Genomic DNA, 18460 nt, shown 5'->3' on the forward strand with positions numbered 1-18460 from the left:
TTTATTCCAAATTTAAAAATTCCAAAAATTCAAATAAAAGCAACCCCTAAAAGCCCCCTCTTGGGTTGCACACACCGCTTTCGCCCTCTTCGGAATACACTAAATGACCCGACCAGGCCCGTGTGCGAAATACGCTACAGTCGGAAAGCGCACGTTAAATCTCCTATATCAGTCAGTCAGTCAGTCAGAAGCACTCGCGTACAGATAAGGCCTGCAGCTGTTGTGCCATGACTTACGCTTGACTCCAGCCAGTGGGTGTAGGCCTATAGATATGTTCATTTGAAACACTTAAACACAAAATAGTGCCACGGCAATGAGTAAGGGAGTGAGTTAAAAGTTAACGTCACACCGGCAATATTAGAGCCATGGTGTGACGAGTGAGTGAGTTGGGCTTAACGGCGTTTTGAACAGGATTCTTGTTTTATCCGGGCCTTGTACTCCAGTCGGTTCCCTGATCGAAAAAGCTTCCTCGATAGCATACACACATTCAAAGTAAATACGCTGCTGTGGGCATGTAGGTCAAGCGTGCGAATAACGAGTTATGAAACAAAATTTACCTGTTCTAACAGCAGAGTCTTCTTCCCCCTCTTGGCCAGGTAATAGGCAGCTGCCGACCCCTCCACGCCTGCCCCGACAACCACGACATCGTATGCTTCATCAGACATCGTCGACGGTGAACGAATCTATCAGAACGTAGCTGCAAAAGTAGGTTACACGAGACTTGTGCTGAGCATTGGGTATCTGGGTCGCGTATGAAAATTTTACCGCGCTGTTGTGAAAAGTGTGGTTCGTCTCGAGCCTGCCGGAGAGAGAGAGAGTGTTTAAATAAATAATCCCTAGCGACAACGAGCTGCGTGTATGGTCCAAAGGGCGCTGTGTATTATGGGTCATGTGTGTTGGAATTAAACTGCACAAAGTTTGCTGAGCGTCACCACTTTTAAAGGTAATAGTTAAATTGTGTGCATCTGTCGAAATAGCCAAAGACAATAATATTGAGTGTTTGAAGTTTAATGAGCAAATGGACGTTGCCGTGTGCCACACCATGACAACAACAACATGTGACCAAGAGTCAGATCGCCCGTCCTGAAAAGAGTGTAAGGCTAAATGTAGACATCTTCCTCAGGCAAGGGAGTTTACTGACTGTGAAAGTCCAGTTTCCTCCCTTGCCGAAATATGCTGGAATTTCCTAGCTCGATCGAAGCGCCACCAGTGGCTGTTGAGTTATGTCCCTTCTATGTCCTCCTATTGACCAATCAGATTCCACCTCTAATATCACTTGAATTTACTTCAAACAAAAGGCCGGCACCCAGTCAAGCCGCCCCAGATCGATAATCAAGTTATTTATTGTAATAAAACGGGTCTTACCTCACGAAGTGCATCAAATCACGCGAGCACCTTGCTTAAAAACATGAAAAGATTTGGAAAAAAGTCGACGCCCATTTGACGAAACACGTGCTCTGCAAAATCTGCAGTCGACAAAAATCGGCAGGGCAGTCGCCATGTTGTTTATGAACCGATTTCGTTACGCGTTTTTGATTGGACACTGCATAGACTCGCTAGTCCAGCCAAAATATTACTCCATAATTCGGCATAGGTGGAAACTTGATTTGTATAGTCAGTTAACTTCAGTGCCTGGGGAAGACGAACAAAGAGGAAGTTTAGTGATACAGTTTTCAAGTTTAAGTTCTTTTTTTTTAATATACTGTAAAAAATGAAGTTCTGCGTTAGCCATATATAAGATAATCCAGAATTAAGTGTCTGTATTCATATTAAGCATTAAAATGAGTTAGAATTAACAATTGTATCTTTGTAGAGAATAGAGTTAAAAATACAGAACAACTTTGTGGTTTTCCTAGAAACTTACTTGGCCCAAAAGCTAATCATTCTTGTATTAACCAAAATATACAAAAGGTGATGATATAAGAAGGTCGGTTCTGCCCCAGGAGCCGAAGGATCCGTAGGTTCTGATTGGTTAAACGGTCTTAGGCATGACGTCACGCTAAAAATAGCTCACCAGATGGCTATACCATCTCTGTAGTATTGTCTCCTAATAATAAAGATTTCCTCAGTCCATTTTTCTTGATAGTCTCTTTGAAATGTATGTCTCAAATGAGACGGTCTCACTTGATCGCCAACTTTAAACTTAAAGGGTATCTTCATTGACTTCTGTGTGGTATCAACTTTCGATTTATCTGGTTTCGTCAAAGTATTAATGTATTGTTTCTTCCATACTAGAGCTTCATTAGTTTGATTAATATCTGAGGGTGAAAGTTCATTCAATGATCTGTGAGGTCTGTGGTTATAATCCCGTAAAATGTAAAATGTTCAGGTAATGATACGTTTGTTTGTGAAATATCTGTACATCGTGGTCTTGAGGGTCCGTATCACTCTCTCTGCATAAGCCTTGGTTTCATTCTGTGTGATATAGTAAGTGATGCCCTTGTTTCTTAAATAAGACCTCATTTTCCTATTACCAAATTCACGACCTTTGTCAGATCTTATAATTTGTGGCAGGTTAGCGTGGGAAAATATCTTCTTCAAGGCCTTGATGACCGCATCTGGTGTTTGATTTTTGAGGGGCTCCACCCACAGAAATCGTGTAAATACATTTATAGACATGAATAAGTATTTCACACCGTCATTGTCCGAGGCTATATTAGATACATCAGCCAAGTCAATATCCCATCGAGCATTGAGGCCTGAAGCCACCACCCTGTTCCGCTTGAACTTGTATCTTAAAGGTCGCTGAAGCATCTTGATGTGATGTAAACTAATATCAAATTTCGCCTCCTTTTTCAAAATGTGATAAATTTTTACAGGGCCAGAAAAGGAGGTTGGATGTTTGGTATTAAAATAAATACTATGCTTTCCATCCATCAGCAGGCATGGTTATGTGAGAAATGAAGCCTAAACGATGTAAATAGAGCTTTAATATTTATCAACTACATAGCCTATCATAACTACAGAGACGGGGCTGGGTTACCTTCAATAACAAACGTGCTTGTGTGTTTATGTTAACCCGTGGATACAGAGGGCTGCCTTCCTCAAACTGATTGCCTTCAGTGAACAAGGCTGTTATGTGACCTAGTTCAACACTGTGTTTACAGAAACAAAACAATTCTCCTTTACCTAGGCAAATAATGTAAACATAAAAGAACCAACTACATTGCATCCTCACTATTTCAAAGGAATTTCATACATACTGTTCTACAGATTTTATACTGGTTAGGTCACGTTTGAATGTATAACCGTTGGTCTATCTTTAGCTCGGGATTTCCCCGATTGCACCACGGGCTGTAATACATGTTTCATTGGTGAGCTACTTTTAGCATGACGTCATGCCTAAGACCGTTTAACCAATCAGAACCTTCGGATCCTTCGGATCCTGGGGCAGAACCGGCCTTCTTATATCATCATCAAAAAGGCGCACTGCCGGATTAGCCATATAGAATGAACAAGGGTGTGTTTTTCTATGATGGCAACAGTTCTCTAAAAAAATGTAATATGAATGTTATCTCCACGTTTTGAAAACCCCATATTTTAAACCCATATAGTAGAATTGGTTTTACCATTGCATCAAATAGTAAGTGTTGGTATTTCAGTGAAAGGTGTAATATACGCACTTTCCTGAAAACCAATAAACGGCCTCAGTAACCTGTTCGCATAAATGTTTCATAGTAAAATTAAAAGAATAAATTTTGTGAAATATAATGCCAAGGTACTTATATTCATCAACATGCTCTATAGCTGATTCATTAAATATGAATTGATCACGTTTATTTTCAAATATCAATATTTTATTTTGTTTTGAAAGTGTTAATTTTTTTCAAAGATTTGCAATATTCGTCAAAAGCAGTTAGTTGGTTGGTTGGTTTGTTGTTTAACGCCGCACTTAGCAATATTCCAGCTATACGACGGCGGTCTGTAAATAATCGAGTCTGGACCAGACAATCCAGTGATTTACATCATGAGCATCAATCCACGCATTTGGGATCGATGACATGCATCAGACAAGTCAGCGAGCCTGACCACCTGATCCCGTTAGTCGCCTCTTACGACAAGCATAGTCACCTTTTACGGCAAGCATGGGTTGCTGAAGACCTATTCTACCCCGGAATCTTCACGGGTCTCAAAAGCAGTTACTGAATTTTGTACGGCTTAGAAGAAGTTGATATAAAGATGGTTTCATCGGCAAGTAACAGTACAAGAAGGACATGGGTTACATCAAGCATGAGATTAAAATAATCTGTATCTGTACATACACCAACACATCCGTGCTGTTTTAAATATATCATGTATAACCTGTTTTATATATGATCTCTCGCAGTTCGTTTAGAATGGCTTGTGGACTTGTATAATAGATGGATATAAGTTTATGTATATATTGTGGTAGAGCGTCCGCCCGGAGAGCGGAAGGTCCGGGGTTCGATCCCCGGCCGCGTCATACCAAAAGACGTTAAAAGATGGTACTTGTTGTTACCCTGTCTGACGCTCGGCATTAAGGGGCTAAAACATGGACTGGTCGGCTCGGAGTCAGTAAACTGTGTATGAGTGGGGTATTCATGTTAAACTGCGGCATGGTATCTCAGTGAGCTGGCACTATAAATCGGCATCAGTCCGGACTAGTACAAGCAGCCACACAAACACACACACGTACATGCACGTCGCTATATAAGTGCAATAATTTTGGACGCGACGTTAAACCCCATTTCACCTCACCTCACCTCACCTGGTCACAGAAGTAGGGACTAGTTGTGATTGTGTCCTATGGATAAAACTTTCATATCAATTGCTTAAAAGTGACAAAGATATATTGTTAGGATGTGTGTACATTCCCCCAGAGGGATCTCCCTATTATGATTATAGCATGTTTGCTTGTTTGGAAGATGATATCTTAAAACATAGAGATCACTTTGATGTAATATTGGTTGGTGATTTTAATGCCAGAACCAAAGATATGAGTGATATAGTTTATATTGAAAGTGTTATCATAATGTCAAAACACCTGGGTATACCAACTGATGTAATCGATGAAGTAGATGACATTGATTGCTTATCTGACCTAGGCATTTCAGATACAAGATGTTCTAGTGATTCAGGGAGAGTGAATAATCATGGACATAAACTCATACACATGTGTAAAAATAACTCACTGTTTATTGTAAATGGCAGAGTTGGTCAAGATAAGGGTGTTGGGAAAAATACCTGTAAAAATTGTAGTGTCAGTGATTATACCGTCTCATCTCTAGGCACTTTAAAATATGTTTCTGATTTTGAAGTTGAAATTTTTTATCCTATTTTATCTGATGCCCTTTGCGCTCTGAAATTGCTTTCAAAATGTGAATCAACAAATGTTAACAATATCACAGGTCAAACCCAATCAACAAGGGACATCTGTCAATCAAACACTGAAATTGACAACACTGACTCCACGTGCATCCCGAGACGCTGGGATAAGAGGCACGCTGACGATTTTGTACAATCAATTCAAAACAGTAACATTTCTTTATGATGTCTCACATTGATTCCTTGGTGCTCGGTGATATTTGTAATGGCGATATAAACCTTATTGTACATAATATTAACAACATTTTCTTACTCACAGCAAAATCAGCATTTGGCCTGAAGCGTGTCAATCATGGTATCTGCCGGCGTAGACCCGGATGCAAAAGATCAAAGCCCTGGTTCGGACGCCAGTGTAAGATCAGTAGGGGACGGTATCATCAGGCAAAACGGAATTTTAATAAACATACAAGTTTACAAAAAAACCCTCAACTTTTCAACACTAGTCGACGTTATAAAAAACCCTTCTCAAATTCTATAATAGTCATCACTTCAAAATGCAAAACAATATTTCTAATTTACGGATAAATGACACCCGCTCATTTTGGAAAATGTTACGTCAAAAGGGTAATGATGCAAATATACCACCTATCGATACACTTTTTGACTATTTCAAAAACCTAAATGCAGATAATGTAGACTCTATCCCTGATGATTTGACTGATTTTAATAAAAATTATTAATTTTGATGTCAATAATTGTAATAATATTTTAAACACTGATATAAGCGAAAAAGAAATGCGCCATCAAACTACTAAAAAATAACAAGGCATGTGGCCAGGATAACATTATCAATGAATATATTAAAGCTTCGGTGCCAACATTTTTACCCTTGTATGCCGGACTATTTAACCTTATATTTGACACTGGGATGTTTCCCGAACAATGGTTAAACGGAATTATTCGTCCGATCTACAAAGGCAAAGGAAGCGCCCCATATGTCTTATAAGTTGCCTGGAAAATAGTTTACCTCAGTTATAAATAAAATATTAAACGATTATGTTGAAAGTAATAACATTCTGTCAGAATCACAAGCGGGTTTTAGACATGGCTACTCCACAAATGATCATATTTTTACCCTGTTAGAATTATTGATTTACTAAAAAATAGAAAGAAAAAATTGTATTGTGGTTTCGTTGATTTCCAAAAAGCTTTTGACAATGTTTGGCGTATAGGTTTATGGAAAAAAATACTAGCACAAGGTGTTGCTGGAAAACTCATTCGTATTATTGTTAATATGTACGAAGGCATTAAATCATGTGTGTGTTCAAACGGTGTATATTCAGAACAACTCCCTTGTCTTATTGGGGATCGTCAAGGAGAAAATCTGTCCCCAATATTGTTTTCATTGTTTCTAAATGATCTGGAACCGTTTTTATCTTCTCAAAACTGCCCTAGTGTTTCTATTCAATCTCAGTCACCTAATGGTCTGTTAGATCTCTCCGTTGTTTCATCTGGAAAGTCATAGCAGCGCTCATTTCTTAAAACTTGTAAATAGAGAAACACAAATTCACCCTAAAAACGGTTATTTAAGGCTTTTAATAAACGGTGTTCTGTGTTATAGTTTGTTTGTTTGTTGTTTAACGCCGCACTCAGCAATATTCCAGCTACATGACGGCGGTCTGTAAATAATCGAATCTGGACCAGACAGTCCAGTGATTGATATCATGAGCATCGATCCACGCAATTTATGACATGCATCAACCAAATCAGCAAGCTTGACCACCCGATCCCGTCAGTTGCCTCTTACGACAAGCATATTAGCCTCTTACTGCTAACATATATTGTGGGAAGGTGGTCGGAGGTGGTCGTGGGAAATGGGAATGGATTGCATTGTTGTGTTCATCAGTTCCCAAAATCTTCTCCATGCACATTCGGACATACCTGTCATCCGCTTCATCAAACGGGTTCACAAACACGATGATTCTTGGAGGGTTTTGAACAGTGGCCGGTGAAATTCCGCGCTGCACATCCGCCGTGGGCTATAGATGGCCCGCGTCATGAATGAATGCAACAAAGCCGGTGGCTTTCCTCACTGTACCCACGTGGTACCTCATAGGTCACCAGTGTCATGAATAAAAAGGGGTGATTGTGGTAACCCATGCGTAGCCCTTACCCGCTGTGTATACATTCAGTAGTTTATTCAGTAGTACGGCCACATAGCTAACACTGAGTGCTGGTAAAGCTATAGTGAGGTTAATATCTTATTATAATAATCTAATACTTGAGTACATTGTTGCCTATGGTTGACACAGAGTATTGTCGTGAATGAGCGAATATTCACCCTCACAGAACGAGACGACGTGGGACTACAGACCGTACGTAATGCATTTATGTGCAGTTGATAATGATAACTGTTCATTTCGAGTACTACAGATACAGTTATTTTCCAACCCTGAAGAAAATTTGTAAAGAAGGAATCTCGATCATACATAACGTAGAGTAAGTAGCACCAACTTACACCCATATATATATACCATGTGGCACTACTGTTGTGCGTCGCCTAGGACTACAATGTAAGTTAAAGTTTTCATTACACCTGAAGAGCTGTTGAACGGCGAAAGATCTTGGGGGATAAGGAGTTTTGACAAGCACGAATATCTGGACTCACAAAAAGATATAATCAGAATACATTTTCCTTTTATTCATGAAACTGACTGACGTTTGTATTTATTTTTTTATTTTTTTACGACTTCGATGACATAGTCCTAGTTCGTCATCGCTGTCATTGTCGTCGATGGTGTCTTAGAACTGCAACTGGTTGGTGTGATGGGAGCGACGGCGGCGCTGGTGGAACTACACGAAGTTGGTACAAATATTGTACAGTGTGACCAGTGATAACTGCTTTTATCTACAATGTCACTATTGTATTCACATGTGGTACTTGGTTGAGATAAAACGATTAACGTGACGGCATTAGCATAGTTTGTTACTATACACATAATATTGCCATATTGTATTTGAGATATTGAGAAAATCATGTTTCTGATGAAGTGCTAATAAATTCAAATGATATTTCCCCTTTGTCTGTTGTCCTTTATCTGCTCTGAAATGTGTTTGTGATGCAGTGACACCTGTTAGTATACTGAACCGCAAAAGAAACGTCACCATGGATAGATGTATGAGAAACCTTATTTGTCCAAACACTGTAAACATACTTTGAGACATATTTAAAAGATGAAACTTGGCAAAACTGATCATCAAGATTGAAATTAAAGTGTCAAATGTTCTTAAAGTGAAACACAACACTAGTCTCTGAGAAAATGGCATCACAAGTCAGTATCTCGTGTGTCCGCCATGTGCATTGATGACTGTCGTGCAACGTCGATACATGGAATGGATGAGGCGGTTGATGAAGGCCATAGTCACTTGAGCCCACACTCTGAGGAACGCCTGACGCAGTTCAGCTGCAGTTGTCGGCCTTGGTCGGACGTCATTCAGCCGTCTTTGAATCTCGTCCCACAGGTGCTCAATTGGATTTAAATCACTGCATGGTTCTGATGCCATTCTGCTGGAGGAAGTCTCCTGTTGCTCTCGCAGTGTGGGCACGGGCGTTATCATGCTGTGGTCTCAAGACTTTATCAATGTACCGAGCTGCTGTGACACCATTGCCTCTCACTTGACCGATGTTTTGGAAGACCACAGTTCCGACCCTCTGTGCAAGACCAATTCCACCCCACACCATGATGCTCGGACCACCCCACGAGTCTCTCTCAACAAAACAAGCATCCGATTAACGTTCCCTACGGCGCCCCCGCTCTCTCTCTCTCTCACATCTGCTGTTGAGATACAGTAACGGCTCTCGTCTGAGAAGAGGACTCTTCTCCACTGCTGATGGCGCCAATGCTGGTGCTGTCTTGCCCACTGAAGACGGTCCCGGCGATGACTTGGTGCAGAATGGATCCTCGGTTTGGCCTGTGACAGTGGAGGTGTCTGCTCGTCAATCGTCGACGCACGAAATCCGCACTAATATCTCGCTGGAGTGTCCCCATGGTCTGTCGAGCAGTTTCCGCAGCAGTAACAAAGCGATCTTGAAGATGCTGTCGCACAATCTGACGATCCACTACGTGGTCGGTCATCTGTAGTGTTGGTGGTCTGCTTCCGTTGCCGGAGCCTGTATATGGTCCTTACGTGGACTTGAAATGAATTGACTACTTGCCGGGCGGTTTGTCAAGCTTGCAATCGCCCAAGGGCTTGGAGTTCAATAACGAATGAATGTTATCTGATCTGGGTGGATTTTTATAGGGCAAGAATTTGTGGAAGGCATGTGCATTTCACTTTGCACGGCACTAACATGCAATGGCCGTTGCCGTAATGCGTTAGGGCGATCGGTTTTATTGTCATCTGCTTTGGTTTTTTATCATCATTTTTCTGGACAAGGTAATGTTAAATATTAGAAACTTTGACAAATATTACCCAGATATTTAAATGACAACTTTTCATGCAATGTTATTTGGGGTGAAGTTTCTTTTGCGGTTCAGTATATATTGATGACTTAGAATAACCCTAATGCAAGGGTTAATCCGTTTATCCATCCACCTCCATTGAACCCCACCAAAACGAATGGAAAAAAGATTTTTCCACCAAGTTGGTGATCATTCGGAATGCCTTTTCTCAATGATGAAACACTCGAACACAGCTCCGTACAGGGTAAATGAGCAATAGTGAATAAACTGTCAGGTGATGCGTGGAGTTTGCATATTACTAATTGTCCGATTATCTCGTCACGTGGTTGATGACGACATAGTCGAAAGCCTTTTGACAAATATTCTTTGAAAATGAGAAATGCTCAATCCCTGGGAGGTAACTCTTTCTAGAACCTTGATCCATTTTGTGCAGAACAACCAACCAAGTCATGTGTATAATAGACTTTATTGTTAAACAAATCACTGGATTACATTTTTTTCCAACTTGACAGACAGTTAGTAAGCTTCTAATGGTTTGAGCTTTTTGCCGACACTTGGAACGCCAAACTTGACTTAACTTCGAACATGCATATGCTTGTGGGTGGGGTTGGACAATGTTCTCTTAAGATCGTTCCCCACTTGCAGCAAAAACTTGCCATAACCTGCTATCTTTTTTCACTTGTGATTTAGATTGTTGGAAGCCAGTGGGCACCTCCACATCTTTGTGAGAAGACAAGATGAAATGTCTTCAGTGCAATGATATTGGAACCATGTATAGTTTGTCCGTGTTTGTCACTCAGGTCGAGTTTGGCTTTCCATAACGAAAATCCCAGGTCGCGTTGTTTCAAGAGCTGCTACAGACCCACTGGTTCCCCAATGGTGGAGTTAGTTTTGTTATCTCGCAAAAGTTGTCCGAATATATCGCCTGATTCATTAACGACACTTGCCATATATTCCGTGAGTGCAGACGTGTTCATCCTTAGTCGTTGCATTAGATGCCGATTGATGATGATGATGATGATGATGATCAGTTTCTCGTGTTAGTAATATTACATAACTAGATAAAGGGTACTAATATGATACAAGTTAAACTAATAACACTACTTAACTAACTACTTAACTAAGAAACTAACAAATTAACCATAAAATAAAAAAATCAGTAGACTAATTAACTCAGTAAATGAGTGTGTTAGTGAGGGTTTAACGCCGCATTGAACAATATTCCAGTCATATACGGCATCTCAGCTCAAAGTGGGAGAAAATCCCGAAGTGAGGCAGATCTTAGACACCTACGAAGCTGGTTAAACCCTCAAGCACTGGTATGGTGCTGCCAAATCTAGAAACATAAGTGGGGCGAACCGAGATTCGAACCCATAATCATAGGTTTCTTGTGTGTCCAAGGGACACAACTCTGTATAGCAACGTAGGGAATGATTAACTTATGATCTAACTAACTAATGTCGTAACTAACTAATGATCTAACTAACTAATGTCGTAACTAACTAATGATTAACTAACTTATGTCCTGACTAACTAATGACCGGCCGGTATGATTAAGACTACCAAGTGCACTGTACAAATCTATGCAGTAAATATTTTATGTAAATGTCAAATAAACAAAAGACAACTCCAAACCATTATATATAAACATACAGAAAAGATAAATGCCTGTTTTCATGATCACAGCAGTGGTATCCTCTTCTCTTCACATGAATAATTGTCATTCACAGAACGCACAATACAATGTAACGAAAGTGTCAATCAATGTCTTGCACAATACAAGTTGATCGCTGTCTATACACTGAGAGGTAAGCTCATGAAAAGATGATGGCACAAAGTAACTGATACATTATGTGGTGTTACATTACTTGCACATCACGGGTCCTGGAGCACACAGATCTCTGTCGCGTTCATCCATGGACAGCTAGTGGCCATCGTTGCCACTGGGTACCTTACTGTAACAACTGTAACAATCCTGCCGACGACGCCAATGTAACCGGAGTGGTTTAGGTGAATGAATCACTAAACGCATGTTGATTTGTTGATGACAGTTGTTTAATACAGTAGCATAAATAACAGACACCCTTTGAAAATAAATACACAGAGTTAAAATATGCACAATACCTACACATACAAATAAATCATTACATTATAACTTATTAACAAATATTAGAATCTTATATATGTCCATATGCATTGTTATTATCCATCGTAATTAGTTTTATCTTACTTTATTCTAAATATTACAGGGGATTCATCATATAATAAATTGACAAACATAGCTTATCAATAATGGAAGAATGATGATAAATGCATTAATACATGACACACAATTTCAGTACATATCACCATAAATACATACAAAATATAAATGTCCTCACCAGGTGTATGGCACTGTGCCCTATGATGTCACAACATCAGACATCATTTGCTTTACAGGGACACACCTGAACATAAATATATATAACATAATTACAGTGTAACATATTACATCAATATGTTTACTTCCTTAGGTATATACAAGAACCCTCAAATATATATTCTAATTACTCACCTCATCATACAGACATACATTCATACATTCATACATGTGCAGTTAGGTGCAGAACTTTAATTTACAGGTAAATAGCTCCAGTCTATCAATAAATGTACTCATTATGCTTAGTTATACAATAAGTTAAGTAATATCAACATGAAAATGCTAGTTAAGTATTTAAGCAAATTAAGCCTAACTACATTTACCTGAATACGATGACTGATATGATATATATTTATCACGCCTAACAATATAAGTACTATTAAAAGAAGTTAAGAAACCATACATATGCACCTTAACAAACCCTTCAAAGCACTAGATAAGAACACATAAATATACAATTCAAACAAACTAACCTGTGACAGTTGATTGAATTATTTCAGCGATGAACTGAGAACTTGTCTCCATACATAGTCAAATACAAGTGTAAATTCAAACTGACCAGTCACATAATGCACCCTGTCACTGAAAGTAAGGGGCTGGGGCTAAACAATAGAGACCAGAGAAACAATAGAGAAGGCAAGCGCAGGGGTGACTGTGCTATTGTAATAGTGAAGCAGGTTAGATTGGAGGGTAGATTAAAACTTAGGTATTAAGATAAGAGGTGACCTTAAAATACACTTGATGAAATGTACATAATTACATACTACTACAATATCATAAGCGTCATCCTCTGAACTGATTTCATCCGTAACGTCGTCTGCCTCTAAATATGTATCGAGGGCGGTTATGTACGGGGGAGAATGAAGTGATGAGATATCAGCAGCTCCAGCTTGTGTTTGCTGTTTTGCGTTTTTCTCGCTATCGAGCGAATGACATGTCTGTAGCGCTGCAGTTTCTTTTTAACACTGTCCTCCAGCGGTATGTTACCTATGAGTACATTATACACCAAAGTGATGATAGCCTTGAACTGAGGTTTGGTTGAGTGAGAGAACAGAGATTTTCTTTGCATGGGTACGAAATCACACAAGTGAAGAAAAACATGGTACAATACAATCAGTGATGCTTTTTTTTTCAAGGGTTGTATTCAGTCCTCTTGTAGATTGGTTCACAAACTGATCAGGGATATCCATTGATACGAGCAAGGCCTCTTGTAAGGATTGTATGCACGCTTCCTTATAGTGAAACACCTTTTGACTTTCTTTTAGCGTTATTGCTCCGGCAGGACGCACTGACATATGTAAAGTGCGAGCTGGTGTGGTACAGACCATCTTCCAGAGTAGACCTGGCGCATCTCGCAGTTGAAAGCTCACCCGGTAAGATACCCGTACGTAATCGACAATACTCTGGGTTATTGTAAGGCGATGCATCAACGGCTAAATAACCACACTTTTCCCCTTCTACTGCATCCCAATAGAATTCGGAAAAAATATTTGAAAATTTGTGAAGCTAAACATTTGCATTTGTGTGCAGAACGAGGAATAGACATTAAAATGAATATATGAGTAATACACTATTTAAACTCAATGTGCGCGAACCAGGACCCCTTGGGTAAGCGCTTTGCTGGAGATGGAGTACAGTGATGCCTAGATGATGGGAAAGGGTGGTATACAGGGTGATCATCAATTTACTCGCTGAAATGTCCATCAACAATCATCCAGCACCAAAATCATTTGTGGGACGTATTGGACCACTCATGAATGTCGGTGTCAGTTGGTAGTCCTTCGTGAAACTTTTTAATTGGATTGAAAGCTTGAATTTCCTCACACATATCCTGCCATGCAGCATAACAATACGCGATGAGATTGGGTGACTTTTCAAACAAAGTGTTAGCATTCTGCAGTATTCGTTTGGTCAAGTACGTTTTTTCCACTGCACGTACCTCTAATAATGGTAATTGTAGTAGGTACTGCAAACGGTACCAAATATTTCGAGTGGGCCACCCGTCCTCCAGACTATATTGGGGAACCTGGAGGACGAGAGTCTGGTCTTGAGCGCTTGTTCTTGTTGCACAATATCCAATCAAATTCGACCTTGTTCAGGTGGCCAGGTGGTGGTAGAACTGCTCTATCAGTCGGCTGCTCATACCGAACCCTGTAATCAAAATTCAATTTGATTTGTACACATTTTATTTCCTTAAATGTTTACTAAAGGAACACGGTCAAATACTTTGCTTGAACTCCAATCGTTTGTATGTGAGTGAGTGAGTGAGTGAGTTGGGTTTAACGCCGATTTTAACAGTATTCCAGTTAAATATCACGGCGCAACTCAGCACAGAAAATCGGGGCGCCTTGGACGATTGGGCCACCGTGCCCTCCATTTGTATGTTGGCTTGCTTTGGATTAGACTTCTTCCAAAGAGAGAGAGAGGTGTGTGTGTGTGTGTGTGGGGGGGGGGGGGGGGGGGGGGGGGGGGGGCTATGATTGTGGGTTCGAATCCCGGTTCGCTCCGATTATGTTTCTAGCTGACACGCCGCGATATAACTGTAATACAGTTAAAAGCGGCGTTAAACCCAACTCACTCACTCAAGAGGATGGCACTTCATTATGTCCTTATAGTTGGAAATTTAACATTTTGTTAGTAGTTACATCTACTGATGGTGAACCTCTCCTTCTATCTTCTTTCGCAACGTCAAAAACAATGTATGGTATTGCGGGTGATGTGCAAAATGTTAAAGATACAGATCAGGATTTCTTTTGAGAGACTGTAAAAACAAAAAGCAATCAAATCTACTTGAAAATATTTAACATCTTGTAATAACCCAAGTGAAAGTTTCACAAATCCCTAAACAGCAGCAGAAGCATTGTCAGGGACAGAGAATGGTACCTATCTAAAATGACCAAAATTGAATTGGTGAAAGAATTGAATGATCAGGGCGTCACTGACTTCAAACGCTTTACCAGAAACTCAATGACTGTCAGTCCTCCTCATCGCGCATGCCACGACCACGGCAAAGTACATTGCCTTCGCTCCACCTCCCACTGCAAGAGCAATTACTTATTCAGTGGAATTGCAGAGGTCTTCTTAGGACCAATTTGACTCAATTACAATTATCACTGATGGATGTTCAACCGTCTTTTTTACTTTAAGAGACTTGCTTTATATAAGATATATATTACCTACGTCAGTACTGTTAACACCATTTATTTTCTCCTCCAGGCGACCGAGCCACTGAATGATCTTCTATTGCGGTGAGGCAGGGAGTAGTCCACAAGCCTGTACATCTTAACACTATCATCTTCAAGCTGCTTCTGTCCATCACATTGTTTTTACTCTTCAAGCCGTCAGAACTCTGATCTTTGGTCTTCATATGACCAGCTTCCACAACCCTGAATTATCATGTGTGACTTAAATGGTCATAATCCTATATGGGGAAGTCTTTACGTAAATGCTAAAAGAAAAATACGAGAAGTTTTCATTTTTGATAACAGTTTATGTATAGAATAGACTCCGACAACATGTTAAAAGTTGTGCACAATGTTTTGTCCGATGGACCTTTTTGTGCTGATGACTAAACGTCGTCACTAACGGTTATGGTGTTATATTTGAGGAGTCTATCTACATAATCCTATTTCACATGTCTCAGATATTGGAGACCTTTATAAGGCGGCGGATCCACGTGTGTTGTCGTTGCAACAGTCACGATTATGTCCAACGACTCTGGTGATGATATATTTCTTACCCAGAGCTATTTCTCTCAAAATGCTGATATATGATTTGATGCAACAGACATATATTAGGTTTTGAATTTTCTGAATCTGACTTGGTTAATAAATATGATTCCGATAAATCTGAATCAAAAGTAGGCAATAGTTCCTCTGACGAAGACCTTGTGCGTGATTCTCAACAAATTGAGAACGAATTTACAAACCGCTCAAATGTTTCACGTTTTGGAGAACCTTCGACAGACGAGGAATTCATGGATTTAGAAAAGGTGTCCAAAAATATAAATACAGAGAAAAAAGTCTCAGTGGGCTGTTGGTGTTTTTGATCCATGTTACAATGACGAAAAGGTGATAGATTCAAGTTTTGTACTGACACTTTCAATGACGAGAAAGTATGTAAACAGTTGGTATTGTTTGTGATAGAAGTGTAGAACCATGCAGAAAGGGGGTGAATACCATGGAAATTCCATTCAAGAAATCCTTATTTCAATTCAACATTACCTCCGAGAAAACGATTGGGATGTAAGGTTAAATACCGATTTTGTATCGGCCGCTCTTCGGGAAAATGTTTGAGATCTTTGGCCCAAAGTGGAATTGGCATTTATAAGCAAAAAGCTGATTTATTTATTTTATTAAGAATTTAATGTCGCAAAAAGGAATACTAGTGGTTGAAACGCCACAGAAACTTTGGACACTTTTTTATGTAATTGGTATTTTCTTCTTACAAGCACGTGTTGCTGAAGATGAATTCTAACTCGGATCCTCACGGGTCACACTACCAGGTAGCAGTGGGGAGGGAGACCCATCTTCTTCGGCGTGGTGAGGAGTCTTTGTGAAATGGCTGGAATTGATGGTTTTTGACGACTCATTCTCTCCGTGCAACGACAGCCACACGCCTTCACGAGTCTGGCACGGTTGAGCAGCAGATCGCTGAAAGAACAGGGATTGATCATCGACAGTCGGAGAATAAAACCCCATTCGTCACCACTCGTCCCTTTCCGTAACCTGCAAGAAGATTGTCCCGGAATAACACGAGTTGGTCACGAATGAATAAAACCCCAGTCATACTAGAGGCGGAATGAACCGGAATGCCGTCGGAATGAAAATTCTTTGTATATTCCTGGACATTCGAAGTGCATTCTAAAACTTCTGACTGCATTCTGAGTGCATTTCAAATAGTCGGGCCCATTCTTGTGGCCGGCCCGAATGTTTTGCTCATGCTCAAAACTTTCGAGGTGCATTCGAAGTGGGGAAATATCGAACGGCATTCGAAGTGTATTCTACCTGCACTCTGACTGCATTCTAAATATTCTTACGGCATTCCAACAGCATTCAAAACATTCTGATCGCATTCGAGGGAGAATCGAAACGCCAAGCCACTTCAAATCCTGCCAGAATGTACCGAATGCGCCTCGAATGACCCGGAATGCACCTCGAATGCATCTCAATTGCTGCCGAAATCTATTTCGATATTAAATAAATTTATTGGTGTACCATTCTAAGTACATTCTAAGTATTCGAGCTGCATTCTGTTTGAATTCTTTGACGTTCGAACCATATTCGTCGCCCTTCCACACAAAATATAATATTCAGTCCACAATTACCTTTGTGGAAGTGACACATTTCCCAACTCTCCTTTAAACAGTAAATCCATCTGATAGTCCACCTTCAACAAGAGGAATTTTACGAAGCGCAAACTGGTCTTTGTTTCAAACTCTATGCACAAATATACAAAGCCCAAGTGTTTGTTTCAGTCAGGTTGCTGATCCCATTTAGGTTTTTTCTGACGTTTTAATCGAAATTGCTGATGAATGTATAACCGTTTTCTATACAAATCCTAATATGGTTCAAAATAATAATTTTGTAAATTTGGGCTAAATTTGAGGTTTGGGTTTGGCAGGAATTCGACTTACCCCAGATCTGGTGAAATGTTCTGAAACATTTAAGAATTAACAGCTGCATCGATTCAAATTTTTACAACTATCATTCAAATTCAAATAAACCACTGATTTCAAATATAATGGGTTAATGGTGACAAGATTTGGCCAATTCAACAACTTCATGCATCGCATTGATGTGTGAACTTTTACATCTGGACACTTCTGACGGTCGTGCAAGGGTCTACAGGCTTCCGGGGGAGCCTATCAGCGATGCTTGGGGTGTCGGATTTCCATCAGTCAAATAGCTTAATCCATCTCAGATCAAACACTCACTAATTACTTCAATTAATTGTTTATTGTTAATTAGTCTCATTCATATACTTCTCATCCACTCTGTTACAAAACATACTCACACAAGGTTTGCACTCACTGAAATCAGACCAGTATATAAGCCATGATTGAAATTTATGTTTATCATGTGCAAGCTAATTAAACATGGCTCAATTCCCTAACATACAGCCCCTTCGTCCACAGGCCGGAGGATAGCTTGCCAGGAAGTAGTTGATACTAACGGTGGACACACGACATAGTGAGTTTTCTCTTGACCTTGATCTTGTTCAATATATTGAACACGTCCACTGTTGTCCTGTTTGCAGTCTGTCGTCACTCATCGAGTGTTCAGATGTGCAG

At 39.9% G+C, this 18460-nt stretch overlaps 1 protein-coding gene across 5 annotated transcripts in view; it reads right to left on the bottom strand.

Annotated features, from left to right (window-relative positions):
• The window catches only part of LOC124111351 (peroxisomal sarcosine oxidase-like), a 40662-nt gene extending 33336 nt beyond the window's left edge, over nt 1-7326 (bottom strand). Inside the window, exons 1-2 of one of the 5 annotated variants that reach the window (XM_048396147.1) lie at nt 7228-7326; nt 558-697 (exon numbers count right to left, since the gene is read on the bottom strand). In XM_048396147.1, coding sequence (XP_048252104.1) covers nt 558-665 — 108 coding nt within the window. In that variant the 5' untranslated portion in view covers nt 666-697; nt 7228-7326. Of the gene's footprint in view, nt 1-557; nt 820-5603; nt 5718-7227 lie in introns of those variants that run through there. The other 4 variants (XM_048396148.1, XM_048396146.1, XM_048396145.1 and 1 more) reach the window with 4 other exon arrangements.
• Between the last annotated feature and the right edge of the window lie 11134 nt (nt 7327-18460).

Source organism: Haliotis rufescens, unplaced genomic scaffold (genome assembly GCF_023055435.1).
Source record: "Haliotis rufescens isolate VD_foot unplaced genomic scaffold, xgHalRufe1.0.p SCAF_15, whole genome shotgun sequence".
Taxonomy (NCBI): domain Eukaryota; kingdom Metazoa; phylum Mollusca; class Gastropoda; order Lepetellida; family Haliotidae; genus Haliotis; species Haliotis rufescens.